The 18,091-nt window shown below is 49.5% G+C and overlaps 2 protein-coding genes across 2 annotated transcripts; both read right to left on the reverse strand.

The window, feature by feature from the left end:
• Window positions 1-6,170: 6,170 nt before the first annotated feature.
• Window positions 6,171-6,623, reverse strand: LOC136515284 (uncharacterized). Its single transcript, XM_066508922.1, has one exon. The coding sequence runs from the start codon at window positions 6,621-6,623 to the stop codon at window positions 6,171-6,173; it is 453 nt and encodes a 150-aa protein (XP_066365019.1).
• Window positions 6,624-14,678: 8,055 nt separating this feature from the next.
• Window positions 14,679-18,091, reverse strand: LOC136515285 (uncharacterized). Its single transcript, XM_066508925.1, has 2 exons — window positions 17,941-18,091; window positions 14,679-14,821 (listed from the first exon to the last, which is right to left on the reverse strand). Exons 1-2 carry the CDS (start codon window positions 18,089-18,091, stop codon window positions 14,679-14,681), a joined length of 294 nt encoding a protein of 97 aa, XP_066365022.1.

Raw genomic sequence — 18,091 nt, forward strand, 5'->3', positions numbered from 1 at the left:
CTTGTTACATATATGTGCCAATGGTTTCTCCATATTTAAGTACTCATGTGAGTACATTATATTAACGAAAGATGCCGTGTTTTATAATGTGAGAATGATAAATATTTGATAGAAAGATTCAACTAGCCATGTGCTGGACTACAGGTTAATTAATCCAAACACGGGACATCCCTCTGAACTGTTGGTCATAAACATTAAACAACATGGCTATGGCGCTACTTCTGTCATTTTAGATTACTTCTTGTTCAAGTAAATTTTAGACCAAATAAGGAGATGTAGCAAATGACATTGTTATCCTCATTAATTACATCAAAGTGTTTTTGTTTTCAAATTAAAGAAACCTTGTGACTACATTGATGAAGGGTGAAGAGTTTTAGAATGTGAGAATGACAAATATTTTGATAGAAAAATTTGAATGCTACAATGATAAGTAATATGAAATGGAGGAAATATTTAATCGTTGGCTCAATGCACGCACAAATGTCAAGCAATAGTTAATTAGTTGCAATAGAGATAAAGTAGTGTTGTAAGGCATCAAATGAATATGGCAGATAAAGATACCTCCTTAACAGAGAGGGAAGCATGGCAGCACTAATTAATTAGTATTGGCCACATTTGCTTCATCCATGTACCTGTACAAAAGATCGAAAGATTGGACATAGAAGCATCACAAACCAAGCCACAAGATAAGAGGAGTCCTACGGTTAGATTTGAAACAACAAGGTGCCTATCTGATGGCTCTTCTCAAAACTAAGGATGCAATAATGCCTCTCTTTGTAGTGGTCACAGCGATCATGGTGTTGGTCATGTCACTCTGCTTCGCTCAAGGACGTGGAGAATCAGTTATATGTAATTTAATAATTCTGTTTATATCCCTTTTTTCTTGTCATCGACGTGATTGTTCTTTGATTATTACTTTACGTTTATTTTGCAGTGGATTGCAATAAAGATGCCAGGATGTACTCTCGGCAAGTGCCAGCAACTATGTGTCTCGTTGGGGCACACCAATTTTACAGAACATTGCTACACCGCAGTCGGTGTCCTAGCGTGCTGCTGCGAGTACAACAACAGAGAGTAGTTCTGATCACTAGGAATGTTTAGGACTAAGTTTAAACTGCATGTATACTGATGAAATTAGAATAATATCAAATAAATATAACATATTTTTGCTCATCCGTTATATCTAATTAAAGTACTACACTACTACACGAAACTTAACCGAAGCGGACGAAATGGCTTAATCGAGGCGGGCATCGCAACTTCCTCGGTCCAGAGGTCACGGTAAATGGGACCTTTTCCGAGGAGGTTGGATCCCCGCCTCGATTAATCGAATAAAGAAAAGAAAAAAAAAGAAAAACCCGTGGATAAGCCTAGCAAGCCAATCCACGGGCCCGCCGAGACCATCCAGGCACCGTCGCTCCGCTCGCCGGATCTGCACCTCCGCCATGCCAGCTCGCTGGAGGAGGTCACCCGCTCGCCGGATCCGGCCGCTGCTAGCCAGATCCGGCCGCCAGCGCCTGGATCCGCCGAACCCACTGTTGACACCAAGATTTGGTTCAAGAAGAAGGGAGCTCAAAGTCCAAATCCTTCAAAGGAAAGCCGAAATATTCAGCAAGGATCGGCTAATTGGATTGCTATCAGGATGATGTCATCGGTCCGAAGGAATGGGCCCTATCGACAGGATCAACAAGGCATGGAGTAAGAGGACATGTCGGGCTCCATAGAAAGGAAAGATTGGAGTCCAAGTTATCTTAAATTAGGAAGTTTTATTCGTTTTTCCAAGTTTTCATAACCAGTCTTGTTCGACTAGGACTCGTAGTCAGGCCTTGGGTATAAATGTTGAACCCCGGCCATTGTAATGGACATCTCACATCGATCAAACAAATCCAATACCTTTACTTTTTCGGCTCCGGCCACCCCTTAGGAGCAGGAGTAGAGTAGATTTCGACGAGTTCTTCGAGTAAGCAGGGCTGCATCGGATGACCTGACCTCCGGCTTGTTTTTTAGTATCCGTCATGACTTGTATTGTTACTTGTAAGGCTCCAACAGACGACTGATCTCTTGCGAGTCGCGGTATAAGTTAGTTATCGATCTATATTGTTATTTGTAATGCTGCAACAGATGACTGATCTCTTACAAATCGCGGTATAGATTAGTTATCGATCTATATTGTTATTTGTAATGCTGCAACAGATGACTGATCTCTTGTAAACGTTGGTATTAATCAAAGTTATCGATATTGTGTCAGATAGTTTTGTGTTTAATACAATATCACCAATCGCATGATCTCGATTGAGATTTGTTGGTTCTATCTGTTTTGATCTATCGTCTGCTGATTACTATCATGGTTGAATTCAATTTCTGATGTAAGATCCTGTTTTAATGAGCAATCTATCTCGGTCCTCATTGTACATGGCGGGTGTTTGAAGTCATGTTCCATTAGGAGATAGATCCATTGATCACTAGTATCCAGTATGACTCCGCTATTAATGCTGCATTAGACGACTCGACCTGTTGATAGCGTGTCAGATTGGACACTAGGGGTTAGTAGAACTATCTACTAAGAAGAGCATGGTCCTCACCCCCTTAATTGCAGGGTCGAATTGACTTGTTAATTGCAGGGTCAAATTAACTGGCACGCCCTCAATCACGACCATCCGGTCTGGTGCTCACCCCTTAAGCCCGGAGAGAGCTCGGGATCTGCTCCGTGCAGTTTCTCTCGGCTTGCTTCGTGTGGCGGCGGAGAACGACCCGTCACTTTTTGTCGTCCACACCCGCGACCCAATCCGCCGCAGTCGCCGCGCCATGGGGGAGAGGGAGCCTTGCCCACGCCTGGAGAATCCAGAGAGGAGCCTTACCCGCGCCTGGAGAAGCCGTAGGGAAGCCATGACCCGCTCCTGGAGAAGCCGTTGGGGAGCCTTGCCGCATCCGCCTGGAGAAACCGCTGCACCGCGCGAGGGGGGACGCGCCGCCCGCGCACCCTTGCCTGCAAGGCCGCGCCGCCCATGCCACCCGTGCCTGAGAGGTAGAGGGAGACCACCGGCTCAGAGAGGGAGATGGAGAGTGGGAGAGGGAGAGGTGTGGCTAGGAGAGGGAGAGGTGCGCGCTCGTGGAAGAACGGGCACCGCATCCTATCGGGCTTCGGGAGAGGGAGCTGGGAGAGGAGTGGGAGATGAGAGAGGAAACCCTAACTCATGATTTTATACTTGGTCGCACCTACGGGCCTGGTCTGGGCCGTCTGGGCCTTGGCCTTTTTTCCGAGAGGGGCCTTATAAGTGGCCCGCCTCCGAAAATGGGGGTATTTTTGGAGGCGGGCCACTTATAAGACCCACCTCGGTTAATAGATTTTAGGAGCCATAACCGCGTCTGTAAATCGATTTTGCGTGGCAGTTGATTGTAACCGCCTCGGTTAATCCCAGGCATTAACCGAGGCGGTTGAAATTTAAGATTCAAACTTAATCTGAAAAATTATATGAAAATGACAAATTCTAGGTACAAAGGCACTTTCCTAGGAATTTTGTCCTCTAGTGCATATGCACCTGGAATTAATTCTAGTGCATATGCACCTGGAAGGGAGACACGACAATGCATATGAAATTAATACTCTCATCTCGCCATGATGCTCCCTGTCCGCTAACTCGACAATCGACCTGACAAGCGATTTAAGTGAGCATTTTTCAAAGACAACCAATCAAGAGAAAAGCTCAGTCGTCAAAAGTATGTTGCTGCCAAACCCTTGTTAATTATTTATATTAGTACATGTACAATTGAGATCTTATATATATCCTAGGGTTTAGGTTTAGCCGCTCAGGAAAGCCGTGAGAACTTGAGTGGTGGTGGAACGAACAGCATCGACCTTGACCCACTTTACTGGCCCCTGTTTCACTGCAACATCGGTTATATATTGTCCAATTTTCAGGACACACGTAATGTGACAAGGGAAATGTTTACCTTTATTCCAAAAGTGAACACGCGTTGATACACTATCTAGCTTATAGCGCCAATGGTCACCAAACAGAAATATCATGGAACTCTCGTTGCCCTGAAAGTCCATAAGGATGTACATGGTGGAATCCGTGCTTTTCCGGTTTCAAATTTAATCAAGTGGAAGATAAAGAAATCGCTGCAAGAAATCAATCCATTTGCTGATTAATCTAGACTAGATAGCTAGGGTACGGTGCATAACAATTCATCTGTGTATGGATGCGTCCTGGAGATGAATTAAGTTTTTATATATTTGGCGCACATCAAACCTAACAAAAAACTTGTTGCATGTTGCTTGACAAGGAAAGCGTGTTCTTTCTTCTGAAAAGCTAAATATCGGCATCAAATCGATCACTGGCCAAAATGGGGCCTAGCTAGCTAATTCGTTTGTCTTCTGATGTTGAATTGAGGGCATGCAAAAGATCTGTAAGCTTAGCTGGCTCAGCGATAAGATCTAGCTCATGCACATAGTACAGGGATCGATGCTGTGTTTGATTTATCATGTTTGTTTGACAATCACAATCGGAATATAATGGGAGTCGAAATTATTTCATCTGGAATCACACACAACATGACCGATATGATAGAGCGCAAGCAACCAATGGTGGTAATCTAGCTAGTGTGTTGCCTAATCAGACCAACTTTCGTAAGATATTATCTAGTGCGAGCTAGCTAGCTGCATGCCTGGATTGCAAAGGGTATGCTTGCAGTTTGCTGGTTTATTGAAAAGCGATGCATCAGGTGCCTTCCTCACTGGTTGAAAGACTTCAGTAGCTCCATCTCTGGGCTCAAGTAGCCCGTGCATGAACCCCAAAACGGAGATACAATGCATCAATGAGCGTGACTTCTTCCCTTGTCTGAACAATTTTTTTTCGCTTTTCCCCTTTCAGGAGACAGGCTAAGATAGTCATGACTCATGATGGGATTGCCAGGAAAATTTTAATTCGTCGCTAGCTTTGTAACTAGACCATGATATGGATTATTCTCTCCGGTGAGATTAACAACATCTTGATCCAAGAATAGGGTGATGATAGACTGCAGCTAATGCAAATACAGTCTTACTGCATTCTTATTTCGATCTTGTGTCATGTTTTGTTGCATGTAAATATGTCATAAAAACTCTATTTTTTCCCATCTTAATTGAAGGGCAGAGCTCCTGCCGTTATGTTCAAAAAGAAGTCATAGCTTGTGGGTTGAAGCGTTGTGTTGTTGGCAACTTCGCATTAAGGCAGAGCTTATATCATCATGGCACACGACATGGTCCTGGAGCAGACCATGCATGGTGTGGTGCTGAGTCGAGCAACCATGGACCATGATCATCTTGCAGCACCAAAACTCCTCTCTCGTGTTGTATATGTGTTCGCCACGTTCTTGATAACCGACATGTGCACTTGAATTTGCAGCGCCTAGCGCCCGGCCGTCCGGCCGTAGGCTGACGCGGCTCCCGTTCGAAGCACCCGCCATGCCCCCTCATGTAAAATTGAATCAAAACAGAATTGCACGCCCGGCGCGCCCCACCCCACACGTCACCACGCGCTTGTGCCCCTGCTCCCAACCGCGACGTACGCAGCCCCCTCCGCCCAGCGCCCATCCCGCTCTAGAGGCAGCGTCGCCCATCCATATGAAACAAATGCAACATACCTCTGAAACGTCTGAAACAAATTGAAACATGCAATTGCAACATAGGGGGACAGAGAGAGCCTGGCGCGGGAGTGCCATGGCCGCCGGATCTGCGGGCATTGGGGGCTCCAGGTGGGGGAGGACGCCAGCGTTGGGGGAGGGGCACCGCCGGGGTGGGGGAGGAGCACTACTACAGAAACGATTATGCGCAGCGTTGCACTTTTGCACTCCATGGCGGACGTCTATTATGCCCGCTGCGGTAAATCCCACGATTTACCGTGGCGGGCATTTTTTATTTACCGTAGCGGTCACTTTTGCCCGTTACGGTAAATTGATTTACCGTGGCGGACGTCTTAAAATGCCCGCCACGGAAAATAGGCTATTTACCACGGCGGACGTTTTAAGATGTCCGCCACGGTAAATCGATTTATCGTGGCGGGCACCTTATAAGGCCCGCTTCCAGAAAAAGCAGGCCCAGCTCGCAGCCCAGCTCAGCCCGTCATATATATACACAAGCTAGGGTTTCTGTCACTCACACCCACCAGACGCCGCCCCTCACTTCTCTCTCACACAGCCCCGGCCTCTCCCTCACAGCCCCGACTCCGCTCTCTCCCTCTGTCTCCGGCGGCCAGGCGCGTGGGGGTGGCCGGATCCGTGGCGGCGCGCCTCCCTCCTCTGTCTCCAGTGGCCAGGCGCGCGGGGGTGGCCGGATCCGTGGCGGCGCGCCTCCCTCCTCTGTCTCTGGTGGCCAGGCGCGTGGGGGCGGCCGGATCCGCGGGATCCGTGGCGGCGCGCCTCCGTCCTCTATCTCCGGCGGCCAGGCGCGTGGGGGCGGCCGGATCCGCGGCGGCGCGCCTCCCTCCACTGTCTCCGGCGGCCAGGCACGCGGGGGCAGATGGATCCGTGGGATCCGCGGTGGCGCGCCTCCCTCCTCTGTCTCCGGCGGCCAGGCCGAGGCCGAGGCAGTCTCCTCTCCACTCCGTCGTCACCACCTCTCCACTCCTCTCCCGACGCGACATCCACCGGCGGCGCTGGGGACATGGGGCGCGCGTCGGCTTCTGCGCGCGGGACCTCTCTTCGTCTTCCTTCGTCTCCCTCGCTGGGGACACCTTTTCTGCGCTGCCAATGCAGGTACAGGTCTCTCTTCGTCTCCCTCGCTCTTCTCTCTTCGTCTCCCTCACTGTGCCCTCTCCCCTTTCCCAGCTCTAGAGCCGGCACGGACGTCGGAGCCGCGGTGGCGGCGCACGCGGATGCGCGGCTGCTCGGTGCCCTCCTCCTTTCCGGCCTCATCTTCGACAGCGGCGCTGCAGAGGCGGCTACAGCTGGATCCAGGGACGACGATGGTGGCGCTAGGGTTTTAGTTTGGGATTGGGCTCGCCAGTGGGCTCAGTCAATGGGCTCGCCGGTGGGCTTTGGGTTTTTTTTTGTTTTCTCCAAATGATTAACCGAGGCGGTTAGTGTAACGTGCCCGCCGTGGTAAAAGTATATTTACCACGACGGGCACGTTACACCGCCCGCCGCGGTAAATCGGTTAACCACGGCGGGCAAGGTCGCCCGCCGCGGTTAAGCCACGATTTACCGTGGCCTCTAGGCCGCGGCGGACGGCTTTGCCCGCCGCAGAAAACTGAAAACGCCCGCCTCCAGTAAAGTTTTTGTAGTAGTGGAGGACGGCGGGGTGGGGGAAGGAGCCACCAGGGGTCGGGGAACATAGGGGAGGGGGAGGTTGCGTCGGTCGATTCCGACTAAACGAGGTCGGGAGCAAAGGTCAATGGTGGCTGCTTCGGAGCCTGGCCATCGCTGGTGGTGGCAACAAGGACTACCACGACGGTCGACGGCAACGGCCCACGCGCTGCCGCGGTACGGCCACCGCTTCCACATCGAGTGCCGGGGTGGGGAGGAGCAGGACGCCGGGGGTGGGGGAAGGAGCCGCCGCCGGTCAGGAAGCAGCGATGCCACATCGTCGGGTGTGGGTGTGGGACGCGAAAGGATAAGAATGGCGAGGGGCGCGAGCACTACGGGAGTGAGCGGTTAAGGCATCCATCTGTCCGGGCATCTGGTATGTTTCATTATCGTTGAATGTGTCACCGATCTCACTGCTGTCATCGAATCAGTCATCTACAATGTGTAGCCACAGGATAAACACCTCAATAAAGCAATATATGGGAGTGTTTGAATTGAGGGGGTGATATAGGAGTAGCATGTTGGCAAGATGACAAGGAGAAAGCTGGTGGATCTCTGTTGGCCCATAGGATCACCGGCTCAGGTGAGTCAACCACTCACTAGTCTTGTCGACCATGGTCGAGCACGACAGACGCTGTCCGACCACACACACTATGGCTAGAGGTAGAAGAAGATGGCACACACAGTCAGAGACACCAGCGTTGGCCGGAGCCCTGTATGAGAGATGGCAAATCTGAACTCTCTTTACTGAGTTGTAGTGGCAAACTATTTATACAACACTATCCATCTAGTCCTACTACAGCTGTCAGGCTGCTACAATGACTAGATAACATAGCAGGACTGACTTCTACGCCTGTCCATGCCATGGCTATAGTATGGCAGGTGAGCCATTTGGTGCCTGCCTTCTACAGCAGCTACAGTACCATAGCAGGGAGCCTTTTCAGCGCCGCCTTCCCTTACTGTGTGTTCACACAAGGAAGCAGTAGATTATCTAACAATTCTTCCCCTAATCCTACTGCTATCCCTTGTACCCCCTCCATGCTGATCATCTCCTTTTGCTCCGTGAGTCGAAGATGTCCGAGCGGCTTGGTGAGGACGTCTGCGAGTTGTCAACCAGTTTCGACAAACTCGATGATGATCTGCCCTTCATCGACATAGTCCCTGAGGAAGTGGAACTTCACGTTGATGTGCTTGCTCTAGTCATGGAGAACCGGATTCTTTGCGAGGGCGATGGTGGGCCGGTTGTCCACAATCAGTGCTGGTGGGTGAGCTTCCACACCGATCAGCTCGCCCAGCAGTCGGCATAGCCACACAACTTGACACGCCGCTGTGGGCGCCGCTACGTACTCTGCCTCGCACATAGACAGTGCCACCACCTTCTGTTTTAGCAACAACCATGAAATTGGTGCCGACCCGATGAAGACGAGCACGCTAGAGGTGCTCTGTCATCCGTCGATGTCCCCCGCCATGTCTGCATCGCTGAACACAGTGAGCTGCAGCCTACTCCCGCCAGTCTTGGGGAAGATGATTCCCTGATCCACCATCCCCTTGACGTAGCGCAGTAGCCACTTCACCGAAGCCCAGTGATCCTCTCTGGGATCCTCCATGAAATGACTGACATAGCCCATGGCGAACGCAATGTCCGACCTCATGTGGACTAGGTAGCGCAAACCACTGACGATACTCCGGTAGAGTGTTGCATCTACCTTCACCGCGGTGCTGGCCTTCGTCAGCTTCAACCACTCCTCCATTGGAGTCACACATGGCTTGCACTCAGCCATGCTGCTCTGCTCTAACAGCTTTGAGGCATACGCGCTCTGACCGAGTGAGAGTTCCTCTTTCCCCTGTCTCACCTCGATGTCGAGGTAGTAGGAGAGTGCGCTGAGATCGCTCATTCAAAAACAAGCCGCCATCTCACGCTTGAAGCTATCGATGTCCTCCGCATGCACGCCGGTGACGATCAAGTCATCCACATACACGCCGACGACAAGCTCCTCCTTCCCCCATCGCCATGTGTAGAGCGCATGCTCGGTTGCGCACTGCTAGAACCCAAGCTCGCCCAGCGTGGTGTCAAGCTTGGCTTTCCATGCTTGTGGGGCCTACCGCAGCCCGTAGAGCGCCTTGTGCAGTCGGAGCACCCTGTGCTCCGCTCCCTTGACGGTGAAACCTGGAGGTTGCCTGACGAAGACCATCTCCGCTAGCTCACCATTGAGGAAGGCTGATTTAACATCTAGGTGATGGAAGCGCCAATCCTTTGCTGCTAAACAAAGCCTTGGGTGACAAGGCGTGCCTTGTGCTTGACAATGGTGCCAAGCTCGTCCCGCTTGACCTTGTACACCCACTTCAGGCTGATCGGATGGCATCCTGGAGGTGGATCGACGAGCTCCCAAGTCTTGTTTTCCTCGATCGCCTTCATCTCCTCTAGCATCGCCCGTCGCCAGTTTTCATCGCGCTCGGCCAGCGCGAACGTGGGTGGTTCCTCAGCACTGACGAGCAGCAGCTCTTGATTATTGAGCAGTTGACCAGCCAGACCTGAGGGCCCTGTAACACCGACGATGTCATCCAGCCTGTGGAACCGCACCTCCTCACCTTCGTGGAAGGCATCCATGAACTCAATGATGTCACTTGGAGGTGAGGCAAACTCGATCGGCATCGATGGAGTTCCCTATTCTATCGGAGTGCTCAGCACAACACCTAGAGTGCTCGGCACCCCGGATGTAGTGCTCGGCACTACTCCTGGACTATTCGTCATAACTCCTGTAGTGCTCGGCACTACTGTAGGAGTGCTGAGCCTTAGTCTTGGAGTGGTCGGCACCACTGCAAGACCTCTTGGCTCTGCTATGGGAGTGCTCAACACCCATCCTAGAGTGGTCGCCACCACTGCAGAACCTCATGGCACCACTCCTGGCAATCTCGGCATCCCTCCCACAGTGCTCGGCACTGCCCCAGGAGTGCTTGGCTCTGTTGCTGGAGTGCTCGGCACCTCTTCCCCAGTGTCTCCACCACCGTGGATGACCAGGTGCTCGACGACGAAGGTGCTGGTGAAGCCGCCAGCTTCCCCTATGCTCAGACTGTTCTAGTCCCAAGCCGCCTTCTCGTCGAACATGACGTCGCACGAGACAATCACCTTGTCTCCGTGTGGATCATAGAGCCGGTACCCTTGGTACCCTCCACGTAGCCCAGGAACACCATCGGTATGCTCCTGTCCTCCAGCTTGGTGAGGATCGGCTTTGTCTTCCTGACGTGGCCAATGCAGCCACATGTCCAGAAGAAGGACACGCTCGGCTTGTGTCCATGCCAAGCCTCGAATGGCGTCTTGCCCTTTAGGGCCGTGGTGGGAGCGCGGTTGAGGATGAACACCGCTGTGGTCACCGCCTCACCCCAGAACCTTGCCGGCATGCCTTTGGCCTTCATCATGGATCGAGCCATGCCAACCACCGTCTGGTTCTATCGCTCCACTATGCCATTCTGTTGTGGCGAGTATAGCGCGGTGTGGTGGCTCACCACACCCTAATCTGCGTAGTACGCAACAAACTCCACCGAAGTGAATTTGCCGCCGCGATCAGTCCTCCGCACGCGGAGCTTCTTGCCGCTCTCGGCCTTCGTGCGCATCTTGAACTTCTTGATCGCCACCGCCGCTTCATCCTTGCTCGTTAGGAGTTGTAGCCACATGTAGCAACTGCAATCATCCATGAGCAGGATGAAGTACCGCCGACCACTGTTTGTGGATGGCGTGATCGGCCCACAGAGGTCACCGTGGACGAGCTCGAGAGCGTCCTCCGCGTGATACTTGGCCGCCTTTGGGAACGACAGCCTCCTCTGTTTCCTAGCCAGGCAGCTGTCACACAGCTCGCCTCTGTACTCGATGCGGGGTAGCCTTCGGACCATCTTCTCTAGCCGACCAAGGGCGTCGAAGCTGAGATGTCCAAACCGGGCATGCCACAGCCATGGTTCCTCGGTGTGCCTTGCCGCCAGGCACACCACCTGCTCTACCTTTAGGTCAAGCAGGTACAACCGGTTCTGGGACCTCTTCACCTTGGCAAGAAGTCGTTGCTCCTAGTCCCTGATCCTGAGGACTCCGTCCTTGATCAGAACCTCGCTACCGCGCTCATCTAGCTGACCAATGCTGATGATGCTCGAACGCAGCTGCAGAATGTAATATACATCCGTTAGCGTGGGGTGCTCCCCGTTCTGGCACCTGAAGATGATGGTGACGCGCCCTCGGATAGCCACCCTTGAGCTGCCACCAAACTTCACCGTACCGGTAATATCGTTGTTGAGCCCGGAGAAGGCTGCCTTGGAGCCCGTCATGTGGTTGCTAGCTCCTAAGTCCAGATACCACTGCTGCTCTTGCTCGCCGCCCACACATCCGAGGTGGACTTGGGCGCACGGTTCGTCGAGGTTGATAGCCTTCAGGGCCTTCCCAGGTCCTTCCACTGTCGTCACATCTCCCTTCTCCTCGGCCTCGACGTCGTGCAGTGCATAGAACGTCGCCATCAGGATAGTGGCCTCAACATCATCATCAGCTTGCGCCAGATGAGCCTGAGCCTTCTTCTCCTGCTTATGATTTGGGCACTCCTGTGCCCAATGGCCCATCTTCCCACAGCGCCGGTAGGCATTTGGGTCGACCTACTTCTTCTTCTCCGAAGAAGCCTTGCCACGGCGCTTGCCATCGCCACCGCGACTGGAGGAGGCTACTCCGGAGTTTCTCCGAGCAGCCCACTCCTCCTCTGTAAGCAGCAGTTTGCCGCTATTCTTCGTTCCTGTCACCTGCTCTAGGTGCTCGTCCACCGCCCGCAGATGGCCTGTCACATCCTCAATGGTGAGGGTGGACAAGTCCAGCATCGTCTCTATGGAGAGAGCGATCTGGATGTACTTTGTCGGCATGGAGTGGAGATACTTGGAGATCGCCTCCTCTTCGTCCATGGTGACGCCGTGGCTCTTCAGCTTGCTGATGAGAGTCTGCAAGCGGAGGGAGAAGTCCTCCACCGATTCACCATCCTTGAACTTGAGGTTGTCATACTCCTGCTTTAGAAGCTGGGCCGTCGCCTTCTTTGTGCGGTCGGAACCGATGTGCATCGCCGCAATAGCCTCCCACGCCTCCTTAGCAGAGCTCTTCGCCCCCAACGGCTCCCTGTACTCCACCGGTACAACAGCGAGGATAGCCTCTAACGCTGACATGTCATCTTCTTCATTTTTGGTGCCCTTGTCAACAGCATTCTAGAGCCGTCGGGCTCTGAGCTTGACCTTCATGGTCACCGACCACTCTCCATAGTTGGTGCGAGTCAGCATCGGCCAACTGGTGCCGCTGACCTCCCACACCGTGCGAACAACGACCTCCTATCGTGGTTGGGCAGCCACAGCAGTGCCACTGCTGTCGTCCATCTTCGAACCGTTCGTCATCACCAGCGGTTAGTCCGGCAATGGCGCTTGTACAGCTCTAATACCACTTGTTGGCCCATAGGATCACCGGCTCAGGTGAGTCGACCACTCAGCAGTCTTATCGACCACGGCCGAGCACGACAGACGCTGTCCGACCACACACACTATGGCTAGAGGTAGAAGAAGAGGGAGAACAGAGCATGCACACACAGCCAGAGACACTAGCGTTGGCTGGAGCCCTGTATGAGAGATGGCAAATCTGAACTTTATTTACTGAGTTGCAGTGTAAAACTATTTATACAACTCTATCCATCTAGTCCTAGTACAGCTGTCAGGCTGCTACAGTGACTAGATAACACAGCAGGAATGACTTCTGCGCATGTCCCTGCTGTGGCTACAGTATGGCAGGTGAGCCATTCGGCGCCTGCCTTCTGCAGCGGCTACAGTACCACAGCAGGGAGCCTTTCGACGCCGCCTTCCCTTTCTGTGTGTTCACACGAGAAAGAGTAGATTATCTAACAATCTCCTCCATCCATTCACCAAGTGCTTGTATGTTGCTGGTCTACTGGAGATGTGTGAAAACAAATTTCTTTCAGTATTTCAGTAACAAAAAAGAGCGCATTTTCCTTTTTGTTTCACCAAGTGGGAGAGAGAAACAATTGATGAGGCAAATACTAATCCAGGTCGCAACTAGCATGCTTAACAGTGCAATTAAGTTCTTATTCGGTGTAGATCATGCATAAAAATGATGTAATCTTCTCCATGAGGAAATTGAACCATGCTTTCCAAGAGCTAAATATCAACGTCAAATGTTGAGTAAAATGGGACATATAAGTCTGGGATGAAATGGTACGTATGTATGTTGAGCTTACGTTGAGGGCCAAACGTCATAAAGTACCCAGGGATTGATGCTGTCGCTGAGACATCGTATTCATGAATGACAATCCCAATGCAATCAAAATGGAAATCGAAATCAGTCCCGGAATCAATAAATGTGGTTTTTGCATAATAATTTCCACTTGATCCATCGAGCAACTTGCAAGACACTGATGCAAATCTAATGTGTTGCTCAGGTTGCTCCACGTTAGTTCAAATCATTCTAAATAGATATCTATGTAGCTAGCTAGCTAGCTGGACTGGTCGATCGATGCAAAGTTAAGCATGCAGTTACACGATGTAGAAGCGCATCAGGTGCCTTCCACACCACTACCTGGGAGACTTGTCTACCTGTTGTTGTTGGTCTGTATCTCTAACATCTCCCAGTACTGAAGTTGCTCATATGTATGAACCGTATAAGCAAATATACAAGAACTTCATCCAGTGTAACCCACCAAAGAAAACCCGGCCTGTGTAACCCACCAACTTTTGACATAACAGTGCATCCTTATTAGCCTTTTTTTAAGATACTCCAAAAGAACAAAACTAAAAAGAATGCAAAAACACATGAGCTTTTGGGTGCCATGTTCTTTGGATATTACATGGTCCAAAATGCCCAAAAACTGAGTAAACCATTTGGATGTTACAAAGGAAGAGGCACAGATTCAGGATCAGAGAGAAGAAAACAGGAAAGACTTGTGTCAGCTTTCGCCCTGAAGGCTGAAGTTCCCAATACCCAATTCGGTAAGTGTAATTCTAAAAAAAATTTATTTCTTTTGTTTCAAACATACCCTTATTTTAGCATGTTTGTCTAGCAGCGGTGCATTTGATTGTTTCCTACTCAGATTGTCATAAAAGGAACAGTATATATGAAACTGTACAACTTTGTGAAAACTGACCATTGGTAGGCATCATGCATATTGATACTAAGCTTGTTACTCAACATTATGTTCTATATATCATATACATAACATGCATACATCATGCATAAAACCATTTATAACTAAAGCAGTCTCTCATATATTCCATCCCATAGGGTAATATCAAATATACATATAACCAAACCAATTCCATATGGACGACACCTATATACTATCAGATCTTCATCACCTTGTCATCACAGGCTTAGGTACTAGCTAGCCAAGAAATCGTTTCTTCATCTCTGTGATGTACTTTTCAGACCTCTTGTTGATGTCTTCCACAGAAACTACACTCCTAGGCCTGCTCGGGTTCTCAATCTTCTTCCAGCCTGTGTGTAACACCCGAAAATTTGCTCTTTCTAAAATAGGGTTAAAAAGAGTTAATTTTGGATTTTTATGCTCATGAAAATATAGGAAATAAATTTTTTTTGTTAAATTAGAATTCATCATAAGGTAGCAACATGTACATGCCCTTGCATTTGATTTATTTGGTTGAGTGGATTTGATTCAAATTGAAAACATTCAAAATGCTTTTGAAAAATAAATTTGAAAATGGCTTTGAAGTAAAAGAAAAGAGGGAAAAAGGGAATTGGAAAATAAAAGAATTTTAAAAAAAAGGTTGTAAAATTTATTTTTTAGAACTTACCGAAATTTCTTATTTTCAATTAAGTTAAAAAGTGTATTTGGAACTCTATTCAAATTTGGTTTGGTTCATATTTGAAGTAGGTTTTGAAATAAAAGAAAAGGAATTTTACTTCTTCCCTCTCTTTCCCGCTGCGCAGCCCAAGCTGGCCCACTGCTGCTCCCCATCCTTTTCTTTTCCCGCGCGGCCCGCTTCCTTTCCCTCGGCCTGCCTCTGTTCCTCCGCGCACCCGTCCCAGCTCTGCTTCCCGCTTCCGCAGCCTAGCGCCGCGTCGACGCTCTCCTCCTCTCCTTCGGCCCAGTTCAGCAACCCAGCTCCACTCAGCCGAAGGCAGCAGCCCGCGTCGCGCCCTCTCTCCCTCACTGACTGCCCGGCCTCTCTTTCTCTCGATGCCGACCGGTGGGACCCCACTGTCAGGTGCATCTCCTACCTCCGGCGTATCCTACCCGAACTCGCACGACGCGCGTGTCCGCCCCGTCCACGCCCCCTCTCGCCCTTAGCAGTACCCGGCCCTTAAATAGCAGCCTCACCACGGCCCTGTCGTCCCCCACCGAGGCCTAGGACCACCAGCCGCGCCGCCAGGAACCCTAGCGCCGCCGTCCAGTTTCCGCCGAGAGAAGCCATCGTCTCCGCATCGATTAGTTTCTCCATCGTCACGGTAAGTACCTCGCAGAGCTTCGCGTGAACTTCTTGAACCCACAGAACCCCTTCACGCTCTCTCTCTTGTTCTGTGACGCCTTGAACCGGTACGCCGAAGCTTCGCCGCCACCATAGCCGCTGCCCGAAGTCTCTGCTCTGCAATAGCCGCTGCAAGTCGCATAATCGAGTTCGCCATGTTCCTATCCATCTCCCTGTGCCAAATCAGAGTCGAATTAGAGCCCCTAGGCGCTTTGTCCAGTAGCTCCGGCGAGCAATCAAGCTATGCCGGCGACAAATTCCCCACCAAGCTACTGTTCCGGCCGGCTCTCCTCTCTCTTTCTCCCTCTCTTTTAATCTGAGTCGTCCATCTCCGATCCAGTGGTCCAGATCATCCCATACCCCTTCGCAGGCCATCTTGCTAAAGAGCCCCTCGGTTTTCGAATATTTGTGCCCGCGGTCCATTGCATATTTGATAGATTACGCCTTCTTCTTTTAAAAGTGTATTTTGTTCGGTTGACTTCAAAAATATGTTTTCACCTATTTACAATTTTGCCACTAATCTTGTTTTGACCATAAAATCTCTGTTTTAACTCCGAATTGATCCGTTCAACTTGCGTTAGGTTCGTAATTCCATAATCTATATGTTCATACTACTGTTAAATATGTTTTCAACTTTTAAAATTTGAGGTTAGATTTAATCTATTATTTTATTAAAGAAAATCTTGTTTAAATCATATCTTCTACGTTTTAGCTTCGAATTGACCCGTTCAAGTTGTGCTAGATTCATTACAACGAGATTTATGCGTTAGTAATAATGTTTATCATGTCACTATTTCTATAATTTCATGGTTTAAACTCTAATTTGAATAATAATTATGCAACTGGATTTTATAAATAAAATATGATTTGTTTTACTTTAGCATGGGATCTTTCTTGTTGTCCTATACATCTTTAATCATTTAATTCATACTGCATGTGTCTACCTTGACTGCCACTAAAGATTTCCTAGTGCTTTGTTACCTTGTACCTTGATACCTATGGGGTATTGCATTGGGTAGTATGATGCTAGTGCTCAACTAAAGCCATGATCTTATAACTTGACTAATGGTATATGCAATAAACATTAAAAAATGCTTTTTAGCAACATGGAACAGTGGGGCTAGAGCATTGGGTTGTTTTTATGGTGCTCTAGATTTCTCTCCTTAAGGACTTATCTATAAGTGATCATCCGGGACTTACAGTGCAGCTGTGAGAGCTATATGGCTCTAGTTTTAGCTCAGTATGAGGACCTTTTCTAGCTTGTTAGTGGTTACCTTTATGGCGCAAGAGGGGCTCCGATTTGTATGATCTAGGTCTGCCAAGAGGGTGCACTTTGGTTTCTTTGTATTTTGTTAGTCACTCCTTAGAGGGGGATTCATGCTTATTGATGGGGAAACCTTAGCGGCCCTAACTTGTTAGACGAACTTTTGAAAGGCTTCATAGTGAACCCTGCCGGCCTTCCTTGGTAGTGGGTTAAGAGGCTCGTGACCTCGGGCGAAAGGATAAATCATGACTCACAGTGAAAGTATACAACCTCTGCAGAGTGTAAAACTGGTATATCAGTCATGCTCACGGTCACGAGCGGCCTTGGAACCCTTACGGAATAGATGATGAACACTAATGATATGGATAATGAAGATGCTCACTAATTGTTAATTGTTTATGCTATTCATTACTCATGTTTACCCGATCATGTGTTTATATGGGCTTGAGATAAACTTGTTGCTACTCCTATAGCTAAAATCATGACTCATTAAAAGCTACTCGCAGTTAAACCAGTGTCAGCCTTTTGAGCCTCATGAAGCCCATGTTATATTTGTTAAGTACGACATGTACTTACGCTTGCTTTATTTTTCACATATTTGGAAAAAATCCTAGATGAGTACCAGATTGCTAATCTGGAGGAGTTAGGCTTGTGATCAACCAGTCAGTTGACCATGTGGATTTGGAGTACTCGCCTGAAGATCGGAGTTGTCTTTCCGCTGTCTATACTCTGAGGTTATAATCTTTATACTAATACGCTATGTATTTAAGCATTGTCTTTTGATATTACCCTTATTTGTAGCTATATGTGATATTTGACTTCCTAGGCTCACATATGGTGTGTATCTGATTTTGTTCTTAAAACCAGGTGCTACACTGTGACCTCCTGATGACCAGCAGTAGGATACTTCCCGGTTGCCACAGTCAAGTTATACAATTTTGGCTTGGAGAGGATGTTGTGGACGACCTCAATCTTGTCAACTTTCTGAATCCTCACCTCACCATCAGTAGGAGGAGCCATGGTGGTCTTGGTGCGTCGAATCAT

Source organism: Miscanthus floridulus, chromosome 17 (assembly GCF_019320115.1).
Source record: "Miscanthus floridulus cultivar M001 chromosome 17, ASM1932011v1, whole genome shotgun sequence".
Lineage (NCBI taxonomy): Eukaryota > Viridiplantae > Streptophyta > Magnoliopsida > Poales > Poaceae > Miscanthus > Miscanthus floridulus.